At 38.2% G+C, this 22,079-nt stretch overlaps 1 protein-coding gene across 4 annotated transcripts in view; it reads left to right on the top strand.

Annotated features, from left to right (window-relative positions):
* The window catches only part of BRAF (B-Raf proto-oncogene, serine/threonine kinase), a 180,039-nt gene extending 168,377 nt beyond the window's left edge, over positions 1–11,662 (top strand). For 3 of the 4 annotated variants that reach the window (XM_028106168.2, XM_088018585.1, XM_088018584.1), the window contains 3 exons: positions 1,950–2,084; positions 5,617–5,770; positions 11,509–11,620. In XM_028106168.2, the coding sequence (XP_027961969.1) occupies positions 1,950–2,084; positions 5,617–5,770; positions 11,509–11,531 (312 nt within the window). In that variant the 3' untranslated portion in view covers positions 11,532–11,620. Of the gene's footprint in view, positions 1–1,949; positions 2,085–5,616; positions 5,771–11,508 lie in introns of all 4 variants that reach the window. The other variant, XM_028106169.2, reaches the window with a different exon arrangement.
* The last annotated feature ends 10,417 nt before the right edge of the window (positions 11,663–22,079 follow it).

The following is a 22,079-nucleotide window of genomic DNA, read 5'->3' as shown; positions in this document are numbered from 1 at the left end:
TTTTCAGTTCATTCATATGTTTGTGGATAAATAGGCTTTTGCTAAAATGAGGTAGGACTTAGCATCAGTTCCTTTCCTTCTTTTATTTTTAAAGCAGTAAGCACTGAGAACTATTGTTCAAGTAGATACAAAGATGGGAAAATCAGGCATTTGTGGTACCCAGATGCACAGGTCAGTGGTCCCCCAGGCCACACTCAGATTCAGCCATTCAGTAAGTCTCAGAACTCCCTCCAGGTTGTTAGTATTTAGAGTTCCCATTTATTACAACAGCCGAGTGAAGAGGCACATAGGGCAGAATCCGGGAGAGTTCCACATGTGGAGGTCCTAGTTGTCTCCTCCCAATGTAACTGTGGACAGCGCTGAATTCTCGCTGAATTCTCCTGGTAGCCGTGTGTGACAGTGTGTAGAGTATTGCCAACCAATTCACTTGAATCCAGAGTTATCACCGGGGCTTGGGTTAAGTCAATATGGTTGACCACCTCTGTGGCTGACCTTAGTTTTAGCTGATGCTACATGACTCAACATCCCTTTTATAAATCACTTTGATAGCATGGACTATCTGTCATAGCCCAAGGCCTCCAGGTAAACAAAAGGACTCTTATCAGGCAGGACATTCCAAAAGTTTAGGGATTACCTCCCACAAGCCGAAGGCAAAGGCCAGCCCTCTCTCTGGGCAAGATTGATTCTTTACCGTACATACATCATTCAGTTATTTGAACTCATTTCTCTAGTGTACCAAAAATTACATAATAACTTGTCAGTAAGTTTTACAATTAGCTGACAATTCGGTTAATTTTGCTGAAAGCAAAGAATTGGAAACCAGCTGTCTTGCGAAGGGATTTGCTACCCATTCATTAGAGCCTAGTTATATACCAATATCTGGAAGTGTCTCATTGTTACCCCAGCAGTTTTACACCTTGGAGCAATGTGTACTATAGTTAAATTTCATGTGGGTAGTAAGGGGTGTGCTTTTTATAAAGTAGGAGAAGGGCAGTTCTGACAGGGGCAATGGGAAAGGAGGATAAGCTTTACACCTCCACTTTAGTGGAGCTCAGGCAAATCAGCTTATATAGTTCAACAAAAATTACTACAGCACCAAAGAGGAAATTACAGAAAGGATATCAGACTTGACTGTTCCTAAAGTTTATAAGCTTTGTCCTGTCTATAACAGGGGATCTCTTACTGGCTCTCTCCACCTAGCCTCTAGTCTGTGTGTGTTGGACCTGTTCCCTCTTAGGATCAAAATCCTTTTCTCTTTAGAGTCCCAAGACTCCTAAAGTCTGTCTCTGTCCATTCTCAAAAGAGCCAAAAATTTAAAAATTAAGAAATCAGAAAAAGTATACATCTCTGCACCCAGGGAAGACAAGCCTCTTTACTTTATTAAACAGAAAATTTAATTCCCAAGTGGTTTACCTTCTTTCTTTTTTTTTTTTAGAGGAGGCTCTGATTCTCAGACCTACATAACTAAATGCCCCATTTCTTCCATTCCCTCAACAAACGAATTTAAAATGCAGATGCCAAAACAACTGCTAAAAGGTGAACTTTTTTGGTTCCTGCTACCTATATAAAGGACTTAGTGTGATGCCCAACAAGTACTCAATAAATTCCTTTTTTAAGTAGAAAAAGAGGCACAATCCAATGTGTGTCTCATGATTACCCTGGCAGTGGGAAATGGATTGCATAAGGAGAGACTGCAAGCCTGGGGAACAATTAGGAGACCTTTACAATAGTCCACAGGTCCTGAAGATTTCAGCTTACAGCCCAATAAGTGTCGGTTCCCCACAATATGATGTATAGGAATCAGAATACTGGCATTGTGTTTTTAACTTTTTATTGAAGTACAGTGTACATGCAGAAAAGTACACATAAATGCACAGCTTGTTGAATTTTCAATGTTTATGTATCTTTCAACTTATCATACAAGGTTGTATGATTTTTTCTCTCCCCAGATAATTTTTATGGTGGGACGAGGATATCTTTCTCCAGATCTCAGTAAGGTACGGAGTAACTGTCCAAAAGCCATGAAGAGATTGATGGCAGAGTGCCTAAAAAAGAAAAGAGATGAGAGGCCACTCTTTCCCCAAGTAAGAAGCAGCTTTATACGTTACCTAAGAGGACAGACTAATACTCAGATGCAGATTTTTAAATAGTTTCTAGAGGACACAGTTTGTATTTTGTGGATTTGGATTCCATGTGATTATGTGCAGGCAGCAGATAAGTAATGACATAAAAATGATTATATAAAGGTTGAATGGTGCGATATCTAAAAATTCGGAATCCCAGTACAGAATATTCAGAAAGACTGCTTTTGTCTAGCAGTTCTCAGACTTTCTGGTCTCACAACCCTTTTACACACTGAAAAGTTATTGAAGATCCCCAGAGAGCTTTTGTTCCTGTAAGTAATAATTGCCATTTTAGACATGAAAACTAAGTTTTAAAAAGTTTATTTAAACATAATAAAATCATTACATGTTAACGTTTTTATGAAAAAGAACTGTATTTTCCCAAACAACAGAATTAGTGAAAAGAATGGCATTGTTTTATCTTTTTTGCAAATCTCTGCAAAAAGAAGACATCTGGATTCTCTGCATTCATTATGTTGCAATATTTTACATCATTTAGCCTCTGAAAACTTGACTTTACACTTGTAAAATATTGACAGTAAAAAAGGCAAATGATACCTTAGTGTTATTATGAAAATAGTTTTTCCACAGACGACATTTTAAGAACTGCTGCCTTAATTCTTCCTGGTGGTAAAACAAATTCCAAGCTTCCCTTTAATACTGGGTCTTTTGGAGGAGCATTTCCACCTGGGGCAAAAAGAAAAGGCACCTGTTGGCACTCTGCCTTTCTCTGATTCTTGGAAAATTACCACTGCTTTTTATCTTTTCATAGTATCAGGCTGAAGCCCTTAAGTTAATCTTTTGTAAGCCTCAGGAACTGAAACTAAGTACCTGAACAAGCTTAGAAAGTTTAGATTCTGTCGATATTGTAATATAAATTCAGTTTTTTATGATGCTCATGAAGTTCCGGTTAGCCCTATATAAATGGATCTTGATAAATCAGTACAGTTTTCAGGTGGGAAGGGCTGACTCCCATACTCAGCTACCATAATTACTGAGTTGGTCTTTTGTGAACCTTATTATGCTTTTGAATACCCACTCCTCGCTGGATCTCTTAGAAGTCACTGTTACAGGAATGAGTGAATCTTTTGTTCCTATCTAAAGAATTAAAGATAGAATTTAGAATTTTAACAAGTCTCTTGGGCTCTCTCAGGGTGGGTAGATACATGTTTTACATATTGGAATTCTAAATTACTATTTCTCTGAGGAAGAGTAATTTTTTTTAACCCAGAAAACCACTGGCTTGAGACTATCAAAGTAAAAGGACCAGTGTTGTTGGCCAATATCAGCAGGACCCTACACCACATTCTCTTTTCACGGTCCAGGTACTAGAGTTTCCTGTTTAACATGCTTGATGTACATTAATAATGCAAATTATATTCCTAGACCCACTTTTTTAAGATTTTACTTTTTTAAGTAATCTCTACACACAATGTGGGGCTCAGACTTATAACCCCGAGATAAGAGTTGTATGCTCTACAACTGAGCCATCCAGGGGCCCTGGTAGGCCCACTTTCTAAGTGCTTTAAAGGGGGAAAATGTTCATATTTCTAAATATAAGTAACATTTTATTCTTTGCATGGTATCAGAAAATGAAATGCATATCTGAATTTTTCAGATTATTGAAGGCTACCCCTTTTAAGTATTATTTTTAATTTTTCATTATAAGACCTTTTCACACTATACACAAACACAAATTTCAGATTTATATGTAAAAAACAAAACTAAAAAATAGGAAGTCATTTTTATAACCTTCAGGTATCAGGAAAGACTTTCCTAATAAGCAAGAGGCAAAATCCAAAAGTAATAAAGGAAAAGATAGCAAGTCTGACTACATTAGAAGTTTTTAAACTTCTATGTAATAAAAATAATATTGTAAGGTAAAATAATTGTAGCATGTATAACAAAGTATAAAAATTGGTATTATCCAAAGGCCTCCTACAAACCAATAAGTAAAAAAAATAATCAATAGAAAATGAGCAAAGGCTATGAGCTGGTGATTCACAAAGAAATACAAATGGTGAATGAATTTAGGATGTTAAAAGTTCTGTGACAGTCAGTAAAATGCAGAGTAACAGTGAAATACTTTTTGATTTTCTCAGATTGGCAATATCCAGCATTGGGAACAGTGTTGGGAAGTAAGGAAGAGCCCTCCTTATAAATTTTTTAACAGTGTTGTTGGGAATGTAAATTGGTTTGGCCTTTTGAAAGGACTTGGTAGAATTCGTAAACTTAAAATATATATTCTTTTTGCTCTGGCAATTCCACTCCTAAAAATGTATGCTGCAGAACCTGCTTCCACAAGTGCTCAGATATATACAAAAATGCTTACCATAATAGGAAAAATTAAAGACATAAAGATCAGGGTAGCTGTCTAGATAGCACGGATGTTAGTGAGGGGAAAGAAAAGCAATGCAGAAAAATACGTGTAGTATGATACCACTTTAAATGGTGATGAGGGTGGGGATGGGCTCTGTTTTCATATGTGCATGTTTATGCATAGGAAAGGTCCAGAAGAAAGTATAGACTCTTTAACAGTGGTTACCCCTGGAAGGTAGGACTTATACTTTTTCTGTATTATTTGAATTTTTATTTGTGTGTTATGCTTGTAATTTAAAATGTTTTGTAACATTGCTTCTTTGCCTTATACTAATCATACAGATTACAGTTTAACTTTTAAAAAAGTTTTGGTAGCTCAGAAAAATAATAATAGTAATGGCTGCTGATTATTGAGTACTTACTATATGCCAGGCATCATGCCAAGCCTTTTACACGTATGTCTCATGATTGTGAATATCCATTATCATACTGTCTGCCTTCAAGAGTCATAACCCATTTCTCTGTACCTTAAACTATACGGAGTTTCTACGTTCTGTGTATTGGTGTCTATCTGTAGTGTGCCTGTCTTCTCCACTCTTGGATTGTCACCTGTCACTTCTCACTCCTGTGCCACTAGCAGCCTGGGTCATTGGGGTCCTACTTTTAATTATGTATGTGGAAGACATTTCCCATTACTAAGTTTCTTAAAAGAATGAGTTGCTCTGATGATTCTGTTTGTGAAGTCATCCAGTGCTTTACTGATTGACACTCCATCTTCTTCCCCAAAGGGACTGTGGTCTGTGAGAAATAGGCATATAATTGGTTTAAACTTTTTTTTATTATTTACTGTTCCAAGGCTGGCAAATGATCTCAAATGTAAATAAAAGCTAACTATAGGTTACTTTCCCCATTCATTTCACAGAAATTAAAACTATAGGAGTAAAAAATAAATAAATAAAAATAAAGCTATAGGAGTTTGGTCATTTTCTTTTCTTTGTAAGGAAAAAATATCAGTTTATTCGGTATTTTTTTCAAACATTTAGGATAATACCAAAAACAGTGTAAGATTTCAGGTGCTTTCTTGTAAAGTATGATGGGGATTTTAAAGATTAACACCACCTAGATTTTCATTCTACTTTCTTTTTTCTTTTTTTTTTTTTTTTTCTTTTTTTAGATCCTCGCCTCTATTGAGCTGCTGGCCCGCTCATTGCCAAAAATTCACCGCAGTGCATCAGAACCCTCCTTGAATCGGGCTGGCTTCCAAACAGAGGATTTTAGTCTATATGCTTGTGCTTCTCCAAAAACACCCATCCAGGCAGGGGGATATGGTGCGTTTCCTGTCCACTGAAAGAAATTAAATGAGTGCGCCAGTATAAGGGAGTAGGGACCAAGGAAATGAAAATATAGTTTGCTTATATAGTTGCTCAATTGAATAAGACCTTTTTTTAAAAAGATGAACCAAAGAATGTGCAGGTTTTTAAAGACTAGATATAATTATTTCCCCATCTAAAGTGTAAACTTAGCATTGGATTTTCAACATCCAAGCATTTTATAAAATGCACAGACATTGCTAAACTTTGCAGTGCCTCTTCCAGAGGCTTTACTTCCTGTTCCAAATTTGTTTACTGGCTTATTCTAATTATTAAACTTCAGTTAAACTTTTCTCATGCACCTTTTGTTATTAGCTATCACATGTCCATTAGGGATTCCCAAGAACAGCACCACTCCTGTGCATGGATTTGCAGGTGGAAGGTGACAGTAGATTAGCCTGTGTTAGGCAAGTTAATCCAAACAGATCTAATTTAAGAAGTCACTAGAGTTGGATAAGTTATTTTTATTCTTAATATTTTTTTCTGTAACTATTTTTTATTATAATATGGAAAATATGGATGTCCTTTATTCCCTCAAAGCAATAGACTGAATTTCTTTTTATAAACTATGGGTGCAGGTAACCAAAGATATTGCTGAGGAGTGACATGTTTGACATGAGTAATATGGTTGAACTTTGGATTTTTAGTGGGCAAATGTTAAAAATTGGAGTTCCTTTTAAACAATACTTCCCCCACATAGAAGTTGAATTTCCTTACAAATGCATTATTTCCTCCTCCCCTAAAAGAGCTTCACAGAATTCTGTGAGAAGTTTTGGGTTTGTTTGTTTAGATATATTTTAATTGCCAAACAACCAGGTAATGGACTTCTTAAAAATTATTACTTTAGATTATACTTACCTCTCATGACGCCTGTTTTAACAGTTTATCCATGTGTCATAAAATTTCTGTGCTCCTTATATTCTTTGCCCAGCAAGGTTCTTATTATGAGTGAAGGCTGGCCTTTTTTTTTTTTTTGTAGCCCACAGTATGAAATATTTATTAGTGCTTTCTAATACATAAATTTTCTTGTGTAGAAAATGACTGTACTGTGGCAGTCAGTATATTCTTACTGTGAGCCAAAATCTTACTGGGAATCAAAAATGAAAGAAGCAGTATCACTGTCATCTTATCAAAGAAATTACCATCTCTACTTCAGAGTCAGTAGCAAAAGCCAGCCTCTTAAATACATTTTCATTTGTTCAGTTTGGAACTGTGATGATTTTTAAATATAACTGACAGTTTGGGGTTATTCAGGCACACAGACAACATCTGTGTAAATATCATCCTTTGAAGCCAATATGGAAGAAAATTGGGAAGACTTTAATGATGATTTAGTTTTTAAGTGCCACAAGTAAATTTTTAAGATACTTTATTAATTTGAATGGATGAGATTTCATCCAGGAAAACTTCTCAGTAGGAAGCATGGCATACCTTTTGCCCCCCTCATTTGGGTAGTTTGAAATAAGTAATACCATTCATGTTGTTCAAAATTGATTCATGCCTTTCAATTAGGCAAGAGTAATGGAAAAGAACCTCATGTTTTCAAAAATAAGAATGAGAAAGGCATAAAAGAATGGAACATGTTGGAAAACATTAAAGTGTAGGATTTCTAAATCCTCTAGTGATAGTAAAGATATGATTATTAGTAATTACCGAATAGGGTCTTGTTTATCACGAACTGAATAGCAAGCATGTAGCTAACAAAGTTTTTGCATTGGTCTGTGGAATGCCCAAAGGTTTGGGCATTTTAAGGCACAAGAGTCAAAGGATCTTTTTATTGATACAGCTCTTTCTGTAGTTCCCTAGCGTACTGACTTCACTCATATTGCCCTTTCTTTGCTCACTCCTCTTTTCGCCCCCCCAACAACTCCCCACGCTGACCACTGCCCAGCCCCCAACTGTCTGCATTTGATTCCTTTCAATCTCCTTTGCCAGAGGGCGTTGCTGAGCACTGAGAACTGCTCAGAAACTCCTTTATGCCCTCTCACATATTCCCTTCTGCCTCCAAAGGGTCACCTAGTAGTTTTCTTGCCAAACTGAGCCCACTGGAAATGTTGGTGGAAGAACAGGAACAGTCTGGCAGGGTGAGGTGTTCAGGTGGCACAGATGCAGACAAGTAGGGAGCAGTAGAATGACATATGGTAGTGTAGTCTCCCTTTCTGTGGTTGGTTTTGTACTTCATTTTAGATATATTCTCCAAATAAAGAAAAACATCATTTTTCTAACCATATGTAGAGTTAACCTCTCTAACTAGGTAATTGAAACAGAAGGACGTTCATTCTCTTGTGACTGACTGCTTTTACTCCTAAAACGTCAACCGCCAGACATTTTTTTTTTATTTTTTTTTTTTTTACAGATTTTATTTATTCATTTGAGACACAGAGATACAGACAGAAAGAAAGAGCATGAGCAGGGGGAGAGGCAGACGGAGAGGGAGAAGCAGGCTCTGCAGCTGAGCCAGGAGCCCGATGTGGGGCTCGATCCCAGGACCCTGGGATCATGACCTGAGCTGAAGGCAGACGCTTAACCATCTGAGCCACCCAGGCGCCCCCCCGCCCAGACATTTTTATTAAAGTTGATTTCCTTTCTCAGCAGGCACCCTTTTTGTAAAATTTGTTTTACGTTTTAGAAGTTTTACTGGTCAGTGATGAGGACTACGATTTTTCTTCTTGATTTTAAATAGTTTAGGGATCACAGCATTTAATCAAATGCTTTAGGTTGTTTATTTTCCGATATTAAATATTGTACTAGCCATTGACATACTAAAGCATTAGTTAAATTTTCCTCTTTAAATAGTGACTGTTTAACACACCAGTTTAAATGGCCTCTGTCTCAAGTGAGTCCTTCAATTTAAGGAAATGAGCTGCTTTTTTTTCTTTTTAATATTATGAAATGGGTACTTCATGACTAAAACATTTTGTCAGTTACAGTCTTATTAGATTGAGAATTATTAAGCATTTCTAGAGCACTTTTTATTTTACTCAATTTTTCATCTCTCCTGTGATAATTTCTCTTAAGAATTTAAGACGTCCAGTATGTCTGTGCCAGAATGTTTATCATACTTTTGAAACTTCCCGAAAGGTCACCACAAAGAAAGAATGAGACTTACTCTGGTTTCAGATGACTGCCCCCCACATCTAAAACAGTGATTGATTTCTGTGCAAATCGATTTTTCATAGCATATTTTATCTTTAAGAAGATTGTTATATGTGTAACAGCCACTGAAATACATTCAATTCAGGAATAAAATATAATAATTACGTAGTATCTTAAAACTAGTTAATAAAATCGTTAGCTTTCAAATAAGTGAATCTTGATATTTGAGGTATCTAAAATCACAGGGCCTTCCCAAATGTTCTCTACCTTAATCTTAAATAAAGTCAAATGGAAAATAGAACTTAGGTTATTTTCAACCTGAAAAAAAGAAGCTTCATTTTTGGCCTCTGATTTTTCAGGCAATAATTAAGTTAATATACTGAGATTTTCAAAGTCACATAGTATTCTGGACATTTCACTTCAAATAATTCTTACCTCAAATAAAATAGGATAGGAGGTGGGATAATAGATAATTTCCAGATATGCAAGAAGGAATATGCTTTTTTCCCCAAAAGCAGATCCATTGCCTGTTACCCCATCTTTTCTTGAATTTCTCCATGATTTCAGGGGCATATATAGAAAGAGTTTAATTTTATTGATCTGTAAACCTTGAATTCTTTTTGTCTTTTTTTATTCGTGGACCTGAAGTCTGTTTATGAAATAAGAACTTCATTCCATTAGTAAGAATAGACAATGGTAGGATGATCTTCAGGGTTGGCTTTATTGGTGTCTGATTTGGAGTTTCTTGGTAAGAGTTTGTACTTTGGGAGGTTGTTTTGTGGGGTTTTGTTTTTTAAGGCTAACATTTAAGTTTGTAGAGTAGAACACTACAACAAAGTGGAGTGTCTAATTATAACTAATGGGAAACATCTGAAGATTTTTTAAAGTTATTTTTTAATGTGGTGTATAAGATTTGACATAATTTTATCACTTTTGATATTCTCACTTAATAGATTAAAGTCTAGCCACTTTTTAAAATAAAGATTTCTAAGTAAATCCTATTTTCACACTGACTTCCTTTAATGAGATTTAGATTCTGCAAGATACAGTGACTACTAATTAGAATATTGAAAATTGCTTTAAAGAAATGTATTAAAATACTGGAAAAAATAGCAACCTTCAAACCATAATGTATTCAAACCATAAGCAAAGGTAGTGTAAATGTTTATAGATTTCTAGAGTCTATTAACATAATAGCCCTCTGTGGTTTTGTTCTTCATGTTTGGCTCTCCGAGATCTTAGTAATGTGGCTATTTTTTTTTCCATCAATGCCATACTCCCTTCACAGACTTTTTAACTTTAAATATGAGGTAATATTCTTTTACCCTTCCTTGATCTTTTGACTCACAATGCCATGATTACTTGCTTGGTAGAAGGAATCCTTAGAAAGAGATGGTATCACTATCTACAGTCCAATTAGTAGAATATTCAGAATGGGAAAACAAATTGGTAATTATTGAAAATTACTTAGGGGTGTGTTCATTGTTAAGACCCACCCCCACCCCTGAACTTGTATTTTAACAGTGCCATTTTCTAGCTGTGAGATATCAAATTACTTCACCATTCTAAACCCCCAGCTTGCTCCTCCATAAATTAAGAAAAGTAATAGCACCTGCCTTATAGGAATTATGAGGCTTAGATGCAAATGTACATAAAACATTCAGTGAGGTACCTGGCATTAACAGGTACTCAAATAGTCACTAATATTATCAGCCTGCGATCTGGGGGTTCAGTCAGCTAGTCATTAGCAATCTGTTGTTTGTTGGTACATACCAGTGTCCTCTAGTAGTCAGCTGGACTCTACTGGCAGTCAGAGTGGACAGGTCAGTCCTAGATGAAAGAGTGTGTGTTCATGTCAGTAACTGCTTGGACCCACATCACAGGCTCTTATTACGGAAAACAGATGTTAAGGCCAGCTACATTCTGATAGTTGTCGGTTACTAACCAACCCCCAGAAATCAGCTAGAATGTACGGAAGAAGAACTGGCCTCCAGTCACAAGTAGAAGATGTGAACAAAATGCTGGGTGAAACATAATGGCACGAAGCCCTCAAATTCAGGAAAGTTCAGCAACACGTGCCCCCATGTAATTGTTTGGTGGTTTGAAAGGGGAAATGAACTAGAAAATAGTCTAGATTTTCTTTCCTTCAGTCAAATGCGTAATGTGGACAAATCATTTGACCTAATTTTATCTTTTGCAAATGGGGGATATAATTCCTGCTTCCTTTCTAATAGTGGTATTATAATAATGGAAATGAGTTGATAACTGGGGGTAAAGTATTCAACAAATCAACCTCACTATTTTACAATCTGTTTTTGAGAAGTTTTGTTCATTGGAATGGTTTTCAGCGTAGCATGTAAAACCCAACTGGGAAATTACCTGCAGACTTGGTATTTAATTGATAGAACTGAAGCATATTCTACATATTATAAATTATTTTGTGTGTTTCAGCCATTTTTGCTTTTAAATTCATGATGATGTCGCTAGATTTGTAATAATAGCGAGTCACCTTTCGGTGAGGTTTCAGTGAGGCTTTTCTAGGTCTCTAGGTTATTTGAGATAACTTTTTTTTAAAATTAGCTCTTGTTCTCCCTCTACAGGAGAATTTGCAGCCTTCAAGTAGCCACACCATCATGGCAACATCTACTCTTATTTCTTAAGTCTTGTGTTCGTACAATTTGTTAACATCAAAACACAGTTCTGTTCCTCAAATCTTTTTTTAAAGATACAGAATTTTCAATGCATAAGCTGGTGTGGAACAGAATGGAATTTCCCATCCAACAAAAGAGGGAAGAATGTTTTAGGAACCAGAATTCTCTGCTGCCAGTGTTTCTTCTTCAACACAAATACCACGTGCATACAAGTCTGCCCACTCCCAGGAAGGAAGAGGAGAGAGCCTGAGTTCTGACCTTTTGATGGTCAGGCATGATGGAAAGAACCTGCTGCTACAGCTTGGGAGATTGGCTGTGGAGAGCCTGCCAGTCAGCTCTGCCCTTCTAACCACCAGAGCAGTGTGTGGCTGATCACCTGACGGGGCAGCTGCAGTCGCCAAGCATCGTTCTCTTTCCTGTTCTGGGATTTTGTCATGGAGCTCTTTCCCCTAGTCACCACCGGTTCATTTCTGAGGGATGGAACAAAAATGCAGCATGGCCTTTCTGTGTGGTGCATATCCAGTCTTTGATAAATTTTTATCAGGTGAAGCTCTTTTATTTAAATGGAGAATGAGAGGCGAGGAGGAGATACGTTTTGGTGTAGGGGAAAAGGGAATGCTGCATCTTTTTCCTGACCTACTGGGTTTCTGGCCTTGTCCCTGCTCACTGAGGGTGTCTGCCTAACCAAGCAGCTGGAAAGTGCTGGCACACATTGCCTTCTTCTCTCACTGGGTCCAGCAATGAAGACAAGTGTTGGGGATTTTTTTTTTCCCTCCACAATGTAGCAAGTTCTCAGGAAAATACAGTTGATATCTTCCTCCTAAGCTCTTCCAGTCATCAAGTACTTATGTGGCTACTTTGTCCAGGGCACAAAATGCCATGGCAGTATCTAATTAAAAGCCTACAAAACTGCTTGATACCAGTTTTGAATGTGTGAGACATTTATGTAATTTAAATGTAAGGTACAAGTTTTAATTTCTGAGTTTCTTCTATTATATTTTTATTGAAAAGAAAATAATTTTCAGATTTAATTGAATTGGAATAAAATAATACTTCCCACCAGAATTATATATCCTGGAAAATTGTATTTTTGTTATATAAACAACTTTTAAAGAAAGATCATTATCCTTTTCTCTACCTAAATATGGGGAGTCTTAGCATAATGACAGATATTTATAATTCTTAAATTAATGGTACTTGCTGGATCCACACTAACATCTTTACTAATATCTCATGTTTTCCTCCAACTTAACTCCTACACTACATCCTCCATCCTCTTTCCAGTCTTTTATCTAGAATATGCAACCTAAAATAAAAATGGTGGTGTCTCCATTCATTCTCCTCCTTCCTTTTTTCCCAAGCCTGGTCTTCAAAAGGTTGGGTAATTTGGCAGCTGAGTTCCCCAAGTAGAGAATAGAGCAATTTTAGGTGTATTGAGACAGAGGGAGGGTGTGTGAAGCCTAATATCAGTTGTTCCTGTAGAAAGAGATGCTTTGTGGTATTGGAAACATCATTCTTTATCTTTGCGTAAGTGGAAAATAGAACCCAGTCGTAGCTTCCTTTGGCCTTTACTAAAGGGTGGCATAAATTGCAGTAGTAACAAAGAAAGTAACTCTGGATGTATTAATGACAAATATCTCCCTTATCATGAGTCTTAGAATCTCTTGCCAGGATTTAGGAATGTAAATCAAATCAAATGTACTTAGCCCAACCACGCTCTGTAGCCAAGGACCTTAAAGAAATTAGGACCCATAAAATAAATCAGGGAATTAGAAGTTGTTATTTAAAAATTTCAAATTGTAACTGATCCCACTATCTTTCAGCCTATTAAGCTCACTGCCATTCCATGCTTTTTACTAAAATACCTGCATTCAGAGGAAGGCCTACTGAAAATTCCACAGACCTGTGAAAGGTTGTCCTAGTAAAATGGAAAATATCCTGAAGTTATTAATGAGTTTGAAAAGTCCCACATGAGCAGGGCAGTTTCTTACAAAAGTCAGAAATTGCAAAGACTCGTGCTGATTTGAAGAGCATTTTGTGCATATTTTTCTTTTTAAACGTGTCCCCAGACATGCTTTTAAACTGGTTTTCCCTTAACCAAGATGGGAGAGGGCTCGGTTTGAACAAGAGGCATGTCCTGCGTAGCCGGTGGAGCCTGCCATTGGGTTGGCAGCTCAGCTGCAGGACAGCCCCGGGGGGCCAGGAGCCCTGCAAGCACGGGCGTTAGTGATGGAGGAAGCTTAGCACTGGAAGGCCGACACTTCTCTTCTTTCGTCCTCTTTAGAATAGGTCAGTGTCTCACTTGGAAAGGGGGAGCAGACTTGGTGTCAGATGAAGCTGTGCCCAGTCAGAAGCCAGGCTCAGGGTATTCTTGAGAGATTTTTATAGAGCCCTTAAAAAATAAAATTCTAGTATTTCTCATCCCTTTTTTCCATCAAATAGTTTTTTCTCTAGTTTACAAGTGACATGGTAAAGGGGTTTCCTCTTATGTTTTGATGTTTAGACTACAGATAGACTTGTTGAGCTCCTAAGAAGATACAAGGAAGAAGTCCTTGTTTGTGCAAAGCACTTTATGAATAATTTGTATAGACAGTGTGTGGCTACTTCGCAGACTATCCTGTCAGGTTGTAGTTACCTGTCTTTTCCTTAAAGTGGCTGCAGTGCCTTCTATAGCGTATTTTATCTTGGGTAAGAAGAGGTGAAGCCTTCTGAAAAATCTGAGAGCAGACATAAAAGATTGTTTCAAAATATGTAGTATTCCTAATGGACTTTTTGTCATCAAACTAGAGTTTAGGATCTAGTACTTTTGCCAGTGAAGTGACATTGACCAAAAGTAGTTTATAAAAGGGATTTGTGAATAGAAAATCCAACGTGATCATTTGTACTTATATGCACCTTAAAAGAAGATTCTGTCGAGCTGTCAAATTCTGGTTCCTGAACATCCAGTCCCTGATTGCACTTACGATCTTGTAGGAAATACTGGGGAATCCTAGAAGATAAAATGCCGTGTAACACATACATGTTATATTTATGTTGGTATTGGAAGAGAGAGAGCATTACATAGTTAAAAAGAGGTAATCAAGACTTCAGCACTGTCCACTGGAAACTCTGTAAATACTTGCTAGGTTCTCCTTTGGTGCGGTCCCAGCTCGCTCGGCATGCGGTGTTCTCCTGCAGTCAGCAGCCGGTGCTTGAACTGCTGCCCACGCTCCCAGGACCTCACCTGCCCCTCCTGTGCGCCTGCTCCCCAGCCTTGTGCCTACCCCAGCCGGCTTTAGTTGGAAGCACATTGCAGGGTTCAGGTGACCTCTTCGAAAAACTACCTCCTCAGAATGAGGTAATGAATAGTTATTTAAGATATGAAAAGTCAGGAGCTCTAGAACATGAAGATGACTTAAGATTTTAACTTTGACGTGTACTTGTATTTGAGCACTCTCATTTTGTCCTAAAGGGCATTATGCATTTCAGCAGTAGGACTTTTCTGAAAAATGTAGCTCCACGTTTCTGAATGTTGTTGCGAGTGGTGCCAGCATCTGTTTCGGGGTCCGTTTCAGAATCTCTACCTTAAGGCAGTTGCATGAAATTAAGCAGTTATGGTAACAGTTCACTAACAGTGATACAATTTTAATTTTCAGTAGGCTTGGCAAGACCATACATCTTCATGATGAGTTAGCCACAGCTCCATCACATGCACAGATACTCCTATCAAGAGACTGCCCAGCTGAGAGGGTAGAATGATTCCACACGATTCTCTTCTTTGTCCAAGTTGGCATTGTTAGCGCTAGAAAATCAGCACCTTGGGACTAGCAGATTCCAACTATTAGGCTATTTAAAAAAAAAAAAAAAGTAACCAGACACGGAAAGTTTACTGTGAGTATTTATAACAGCAAATAGCTTACAGGTCGTACATTGACATGGTGTAGGTGAGGCTCTAGAAAAATACCTTGACAATTTGCCAAATGATCTTTACTGTGCCTTCACGATGCAATAAAAAAAAAAAAAACTTAAATTTTAGCAGAAATCAGTGATTTGCAAAGAGAGCAGCCACTCTGGTCCAACTCAGCTATGTTAATATTAGAGTGCAATTTAGACTGCAAAGACAAATGCACTAAAGGGTTTATAGCCAAAATGACATTTAAAAAAAATGAGAAAACACAGGTAAATTTTCAGTGAACAAAATTATTTTTTTAAAGCACATAATCCCTAGTAGAGTCAGATATATTTATCACATAGAGCAACTAGGTTGAAAATTATAGTTCAGTGACATTTCTAGAGAAACTTTTTCTACTCCAATAGGTTCTTCAAAGCATGGAACTTTTTTATATAACAGAAATGTTTGACATTTTAAGGAATTGCTGTAGTTTGGGGGTCAGAAGTACTATGTGCTGGGCAGCAAACACTTGTCAAGAGTGAGAAGGAAGCTAATGTAGAGGACAGAATTTGATTTTATCAGTTTCCAGAGTACTGCTACAAACCTAAACAGTGATTTTTCAGAGTCTATAAAATGTAAACTTGCCTCCCAGGATGTGTTTGCAAATTAAGTGGGACTGTCCTGCTAATGCTATTCAGGCTGCTCTGGGGACCAGATGGGGTCTCTGGGGTCCCCTTTATGAGGGGGCATTGGAATAGTTAATGACGTGGCCGGTGGGTGTGAACTGGACACTCCATGGTGTGCTTTTTCTGTCTTGTTGCATTCCTTGCCACCCCAGGGAAAGGCGGCATACTGTCTTCAGCAAGCTCTCTAGATGTTTTTCGGAGTTGTCTTACTGAGGCCTGTAGGTTGTTGAGCACCAAGGAGTGCAGTCGCATCTCTGCCTGATTTTTATATTGGCCAGAGGAGAATGAAGTGGCCAGTGTATTGCTAGCTATGGTGAAATTGAAAATACTGGTAAGATTTTTGTTTTATCAGCACACTAGAGAGTAAGCTTTGTTTTATTGTTTTCAGAGAACGTATTTTTACTTCTGGTCGGGCAAAGACATTGAAATTGAAATTTAGTCCTAAATTTTGCCACTGGTGGAAAGGGTAATTAATGGTTTCTATCAGGATTTTTAAGGTAGAGGAGGACAGAATCGTTAAGTCTTAAAATCTTAAAGTAAGGGAACAGTGCTCTAACATGCATAAGGGATGGTTTGTCCTCACCTCAGAGTGATTAAGTAGATCTTTTATTTCAACATCCACAACTCAAGCTGTTAATTTTTTAGTCTTTTTATTTTTTTACCCTTTGACCCCCCTCCACCCAACTGTTAGTTTTATTAATTACTAAATTAGTTTTATTAAAATGTTTAATTTTATTAAAATATATAATTTTATTTAACATAATTCTGTTTTGACTAATTACAGTGCTATAACCAATTGTGCATGAGGACACAGCCAGTGTATCTGGTGTGTGTGTGTGTGTGTGTGTGTGTGTGTGTGTGTGTGTGTGTGATGAGGTTTTTAAGAATTCTGTAGATTGAAGTACTCTTGGCAAACAACTGAAATCTGTTTATTCGTGTTAGTATCAAACAAAAGATTTGTGTGAGCCATCTGCCTCTCTCAGGCAGGCTGAGCACCTTGTCCCGCACTCCTGAGCAGCTCGCTCCCCTCACGGTCTGTAGGGAATTGGGCAGGAAGTCGGCTGAAGAGATGCAGCAGGGGAAGGGCTCCGTTTACAGGGGTGGGGATGGGGGGTTATAAGTCGCTTGGTAGCAGTTTTGTGTTGAAAATTATTCTGTGTTGCATTTGTGTGATAAGCCTTTTTTAACCCACATGTATCTCGGTGGAAGAAACTTCAGACTAGCATAAGCAACAAAGCTCACAGAGTAGGCACAAATGTAGAGAAAGTGGACCAAAATGGGAGGTGGGAGGGTGTGGGAGTAAGTCTGGGGCTAGGGAAAAATTGATGGGACTGTGGGAAATAAACTATAATTACCTGAAATAAAATGTAAGAGTGCAATAAGTGTGCTTTTTCTTCTAAGCTGTGAACAGTTTTTTCAAAAAAACATTCCTTCCTAATACATTTGTCTATGTTCCATAGCTGATTAAAACCAGCTATGTAAACATATAATGCCTTTTTATTCATGTTAATTACCAACATAAGTGGCTAACCTTTGTGTCTTATTTATCTTCGTGTTGTATTAGTTTACATTACAGGCGTGTGCTTGCGTGTGTGCGTGTCTGTGTGTCGTGTGTATGCTGTACCCTTCCCTCCTTCATTTGGAAACGCATCCATTGGGTCCTCTCTTCTTCCTTTGGCCATGCTACAGGTTATGGTCTTGATTTGGCCTTCATGGTATTGCCTGATTTAAAGGACTCTATCACAGTGGTATGTTTTTGTGGTGATCTCATTTGTTGGTTGTACCCTCTGACCCTTTCCTTACTCAGTGGTTGCCTTCTTAGGAGCGCACAGCTGATCAGGGGATTGAATTTGACCGTTCCTCAACATATGTCCCTTTGAATCCTAGTTCAGTATTTAGGATTGCTCTTTGGTTTAAACCAAGAAAAAGGAAAACACCCCCCTTTTCATTTTACTTCTTGGTTTGAGGACAATTCTTTTATAAGGGAGAGGAAAGGGAAATCCTTCATGTTTGAACCGCAGTGAATTAATGGCTCCTGGTTTCCCACTCCAAACCTAAAGGCGATTCACATATACATTCCTCTCTCTCTTGCTGCCAAAGGTTTGGGTTTAGTTCACTTCAGTTCCACTCAAGCATTGAAAAGGTTCTCATGGAGTCTGGGGTGTGCCCAGTGAAAAAAAATGGGGACTTTTAAATTGTCCACAGACCTCTTTATACCTGCTTTGCAAAAATTACAATGGAGTAACTATTTTTAAAGCTTATTTTTCAATTCATAAAAAAAGACATTTATTTTCAGTCAAATGGATGATGTCTCCCTGTTGTCCCTTAATCCTCAATGTTTGCTTGAATTTTTTTTTTTTTTAATTCTTCCCCATACCCACTTCTTGATACTTTGGTTCTTTCCTGCTCAGGTCCCTTCATTTGTACTTTGGAGTTTTTCTCATGTAAATTTGTACAATGGAAAATATTGTTCAGTTTGGATAGAAAGCATGGAGAATTTAAAAAAAATAGCTGAAATTCAGATTGAAGAGATTTATTTCTGTGTAAAGTTATTTAAAAACTCTGTATTATATAAAAGGCAAAAAGTTCTATGTACTTGATGTGAATATGCGAATACTGCTATAATAAAGATTGACTGCATGGAGAAGTTTTTATCAAGATTCTTTTTCTAGCACTATCACATTTGACAACAGAAGTAGTCAGGGTGCTGACAGTTCTTCCAGGCAATGCAGACACTGAGAAACGTGCCTTTTGTTTCCTGTCAGTTACTGCTGAGTAGGTAGAAGTTATTCGTATGAAAAATATTTATAAAGTAAGTCGTCCAGATGAATGCCTGCTACATTGTACCAGCTGCACTCCTGTGGTAAGGACAGCCTTCTGTCCAGTGTTGGTGATGCCCCTCAGATAATTTTGTGACACTCTGACCTGACTGCTCCCGTGCAGTGGCTCAGTTGAAGTGGGTGCAGTAATTGAGTCATTAAAGTTAAGAGTCTCATCTGGAGAAGTTCCCCTTAAAAGTGTATCTTTCAATTTTTTTTTGACACAATTTCCAGTACATTTTCTGTGGGAACACAATGTACTCAAACATATATATTTGAAACTGTGCATTGTGTTTTATAGTTACTTTATTTTTTTTAAACATTTTATTTATTTATTTGACACAGAGAGAGGGAGATAGAGCACAAGCAGGGGAGCGGCAGGCAGGCAGAGGGAGAGGGAGAAGCAGGCTCCCTGCTGAGCAAGGAGCCTGATGTGGGACTCGATCCCAGGACCCTGGGATCATGACCTGAGCGGAAGGCAGCCGCTTAACCGAGCCACCAGGCGCCCCTGTACTGTTTTTTAAAAATACTGGCCACCCCAGTGAGTTGATTTTGTGCCTGTGATTTCATGATCTCAAGTTTGAAAGACCCCTAATATAACTTCTAGCTATGTCAGATAACTGGGCAGTTTCCAGAAGAGAAGTAAACCATTTTAAAACTTCACTTGGAAACCTCATTGTCCCAGAACTATAGGAAGAACAGAAAAGTCTTCAGGATGGCACATTATTTGAGGCATCTGGTTTCTGGCCTTCATGCCCCTCCAACTACTCATAAAATTCTGTAGAGACAAGTATTTTCTCTGAACTCTAGCTTTCTCATCTAAAAAATGTAATTCTGTAGTACAAACATTATAGCTTTTTTGAGAAACTCATTTTTAAAGAACCTTCATACATGATTACAACAGTGTGATTGGGGCCTTATTTTTTAAGAATGTATTATTCTACAAGAGGTTTTCCTTAAAATTTAGTCCAGAACATAAACGCTTTCATTACTGTGATAAAATTCTACTATAAAGCACCCTACCATATTAGTTCTGAAATTTTATCAGGGGCTGTGATCCTTGGACCTGCTGTCTGGGTTCTATAGTTCTCGTAGGCTCATAAAATGTTAGTGCAGAAGGAATCCTTAAGGATATGCTGGTCCAAGTCCCTTCACTGTCACTTACTGACTAGGAATCCCCAGGGATGACTTCCCTAGGCTCATGTAGCCAAGACTCAGGACTTCTGTTTTCAACAGCAGTAGTATGTATTATATATGAACAATGTGTATTTTATTTATATATATACAGTGATATATATATATATAAATAAAAATATGTAATTCTGTTATGGTTGTAATGGCTGTAACAAAATTTGCATAGAAATGGGTGTTGTGCCAGGCATCCTCCACTGGCCTCTGATGTCATGGCCACTCGGGCAAGTGACAGAAGGCAGAGGCCTAGCTGCTGAGGCAGGTCAGCACTAGCTCAGGCCGCCCCGGGTTCCTCCACTCCCCACTGTGGCTTCCAACAAGGTGGTGGCAGCAGGCAATCAGATCCACCTCTTCCAGACCAGTCCTGGGGGCAAGTGGAACCGAGCTGACTTCTGTATCTTCCTGTAACATGCACACAACCAGGGGTTCCCTACCCAGTGCCTCCCATGTTATTTGCACTCAAGGTTCCATAGGAAACTAATAAAGTCAGATGCTTGATTTGACGCCATCAGTCATTTCTTCACCACCTGCCTTTTTCATTTGTGAAGGTATGTCTCTGCTGTCCATCTGTTAGCCATACCCTGACACGCCCTGGGAGCACGAGACATCTTAAACGTTGGCACTGCATCTGCTGGAGTACCTGTTCACAGGCTTCGTCTGGGGTTTTCTATACAAATCAGCCTGGGATTCAAGGGTCACTATAAACTTAGCTTAGACCCAGTGGTCTAGAAATAGCAGTTGCTTCCATTCAGTTACTTCCTTCATAGCAGATGTGGTTCTAAGAGCTTTATGTGCGAACGCATTTAATCTAATCCCTTTTACAAATCAGGAAGTTGAAGAAGAGATCAAATAAGTCATCTGCCCAAAGTCACACCAAGTAAATGGTAAAGCAGTCAGATCCAGCAAGTTCGACTCCAGAGCCTGAATTCTTTAAGCACTGTGCCAGTTCTTCAGACTGCAGGTTGAGTCCCATTAGTGGATAATAAAATCGGTCGCAGTCAACCATCTTGTACGTAGACCAGAATAAGAGAAAGCAATCAGTGTGTATCACAGTAAGTACTGTTTCACAAAATTGGATTATATGCATACACGCTCACAGAGCCATGGTCAAGATGTAAAATTACTTGTGAGTAGGTTATGATCAAAAAGGTTTACATATGCTGTACTGACTCTCAGATAATCTGACTCGGCCTAGAGCCAGCCAGCCAGCCAGGATCTGAACCTCAGCCCTACCTGTATGACCTTGGACAAGTCACCTGGCTATAGCTCAGTGTCCTCATCCATAAAATGGAAAGAATGTGCACTTAATACATTAGAATTAACACGTGCTAAGTTTTTACCAGTGCCTGGACCACAGTAAGCCCTGAGTTTCCACTATTCAACTATATATAACCGTCAATCAAATGTACTTAACATCTCTTTGGAGGGGCGCCTGGGTGGCTCAGTTGGTTAAGCGACTACCTTCGGCTCAGGTCATGATCCTGGAGTCCCGGGATCAAGTCCCACATCGGGCTCCCTGCTCGGCGGGGAGTCTGCTTCTCCCTCTGACCCTCTTCCCTCTCGTGCTCTCTCTCATTCTCTCTCAAATAAAATCAAATCTTAAAAAAAAAAAAAAAAAATCTCTTTGGGGCTCGCTCTCACTTTATTTTCCCCTAAGCTGTACAGCTGACCCTTGAACATGGGTTTGAACTGTGCTGGTCCATTTATACATGATTGTTTTTGATAAATACAGTACAGTGCTATAAATTATTTTCTGTTCCTTAGGATTTTAATTTTTTTCTCTAGCTTTAAGAATACAACATGTAATACACATAACATACAAAACATGTTAATTGCCTGTTTTATGTTCTCAATAAGGCTTCCAGTCAACAGTAGGCTATTAGGTTTTGGGGGAGCCAAAAGTGATACTCGGACTTGCGACTGCTCAGGGTTGGTGCCCCAACCCCTGGGTGC

The sequence above is a fragment of the Eumetopias jubatus genome, unplaced genomic scaffold (assembly GCF_037043125.1).
Source record: "Eumetopias jubatus isolate StellerSeaLion01/CBP00866 unplaced genomic scaffold, mEumJub1_p1.0 scaffold_14, whole genome shotgun sequence".
Taxonomy (NCBI): Eukaryota; Metazoa; Chordata; class Mammalia; order Carnivora; family Otariidae; genus Eumetopias; species Eumetopias jubatus.
This window is presented reverse-complemented; position numbering and strand designations above follow the sequence as displayed.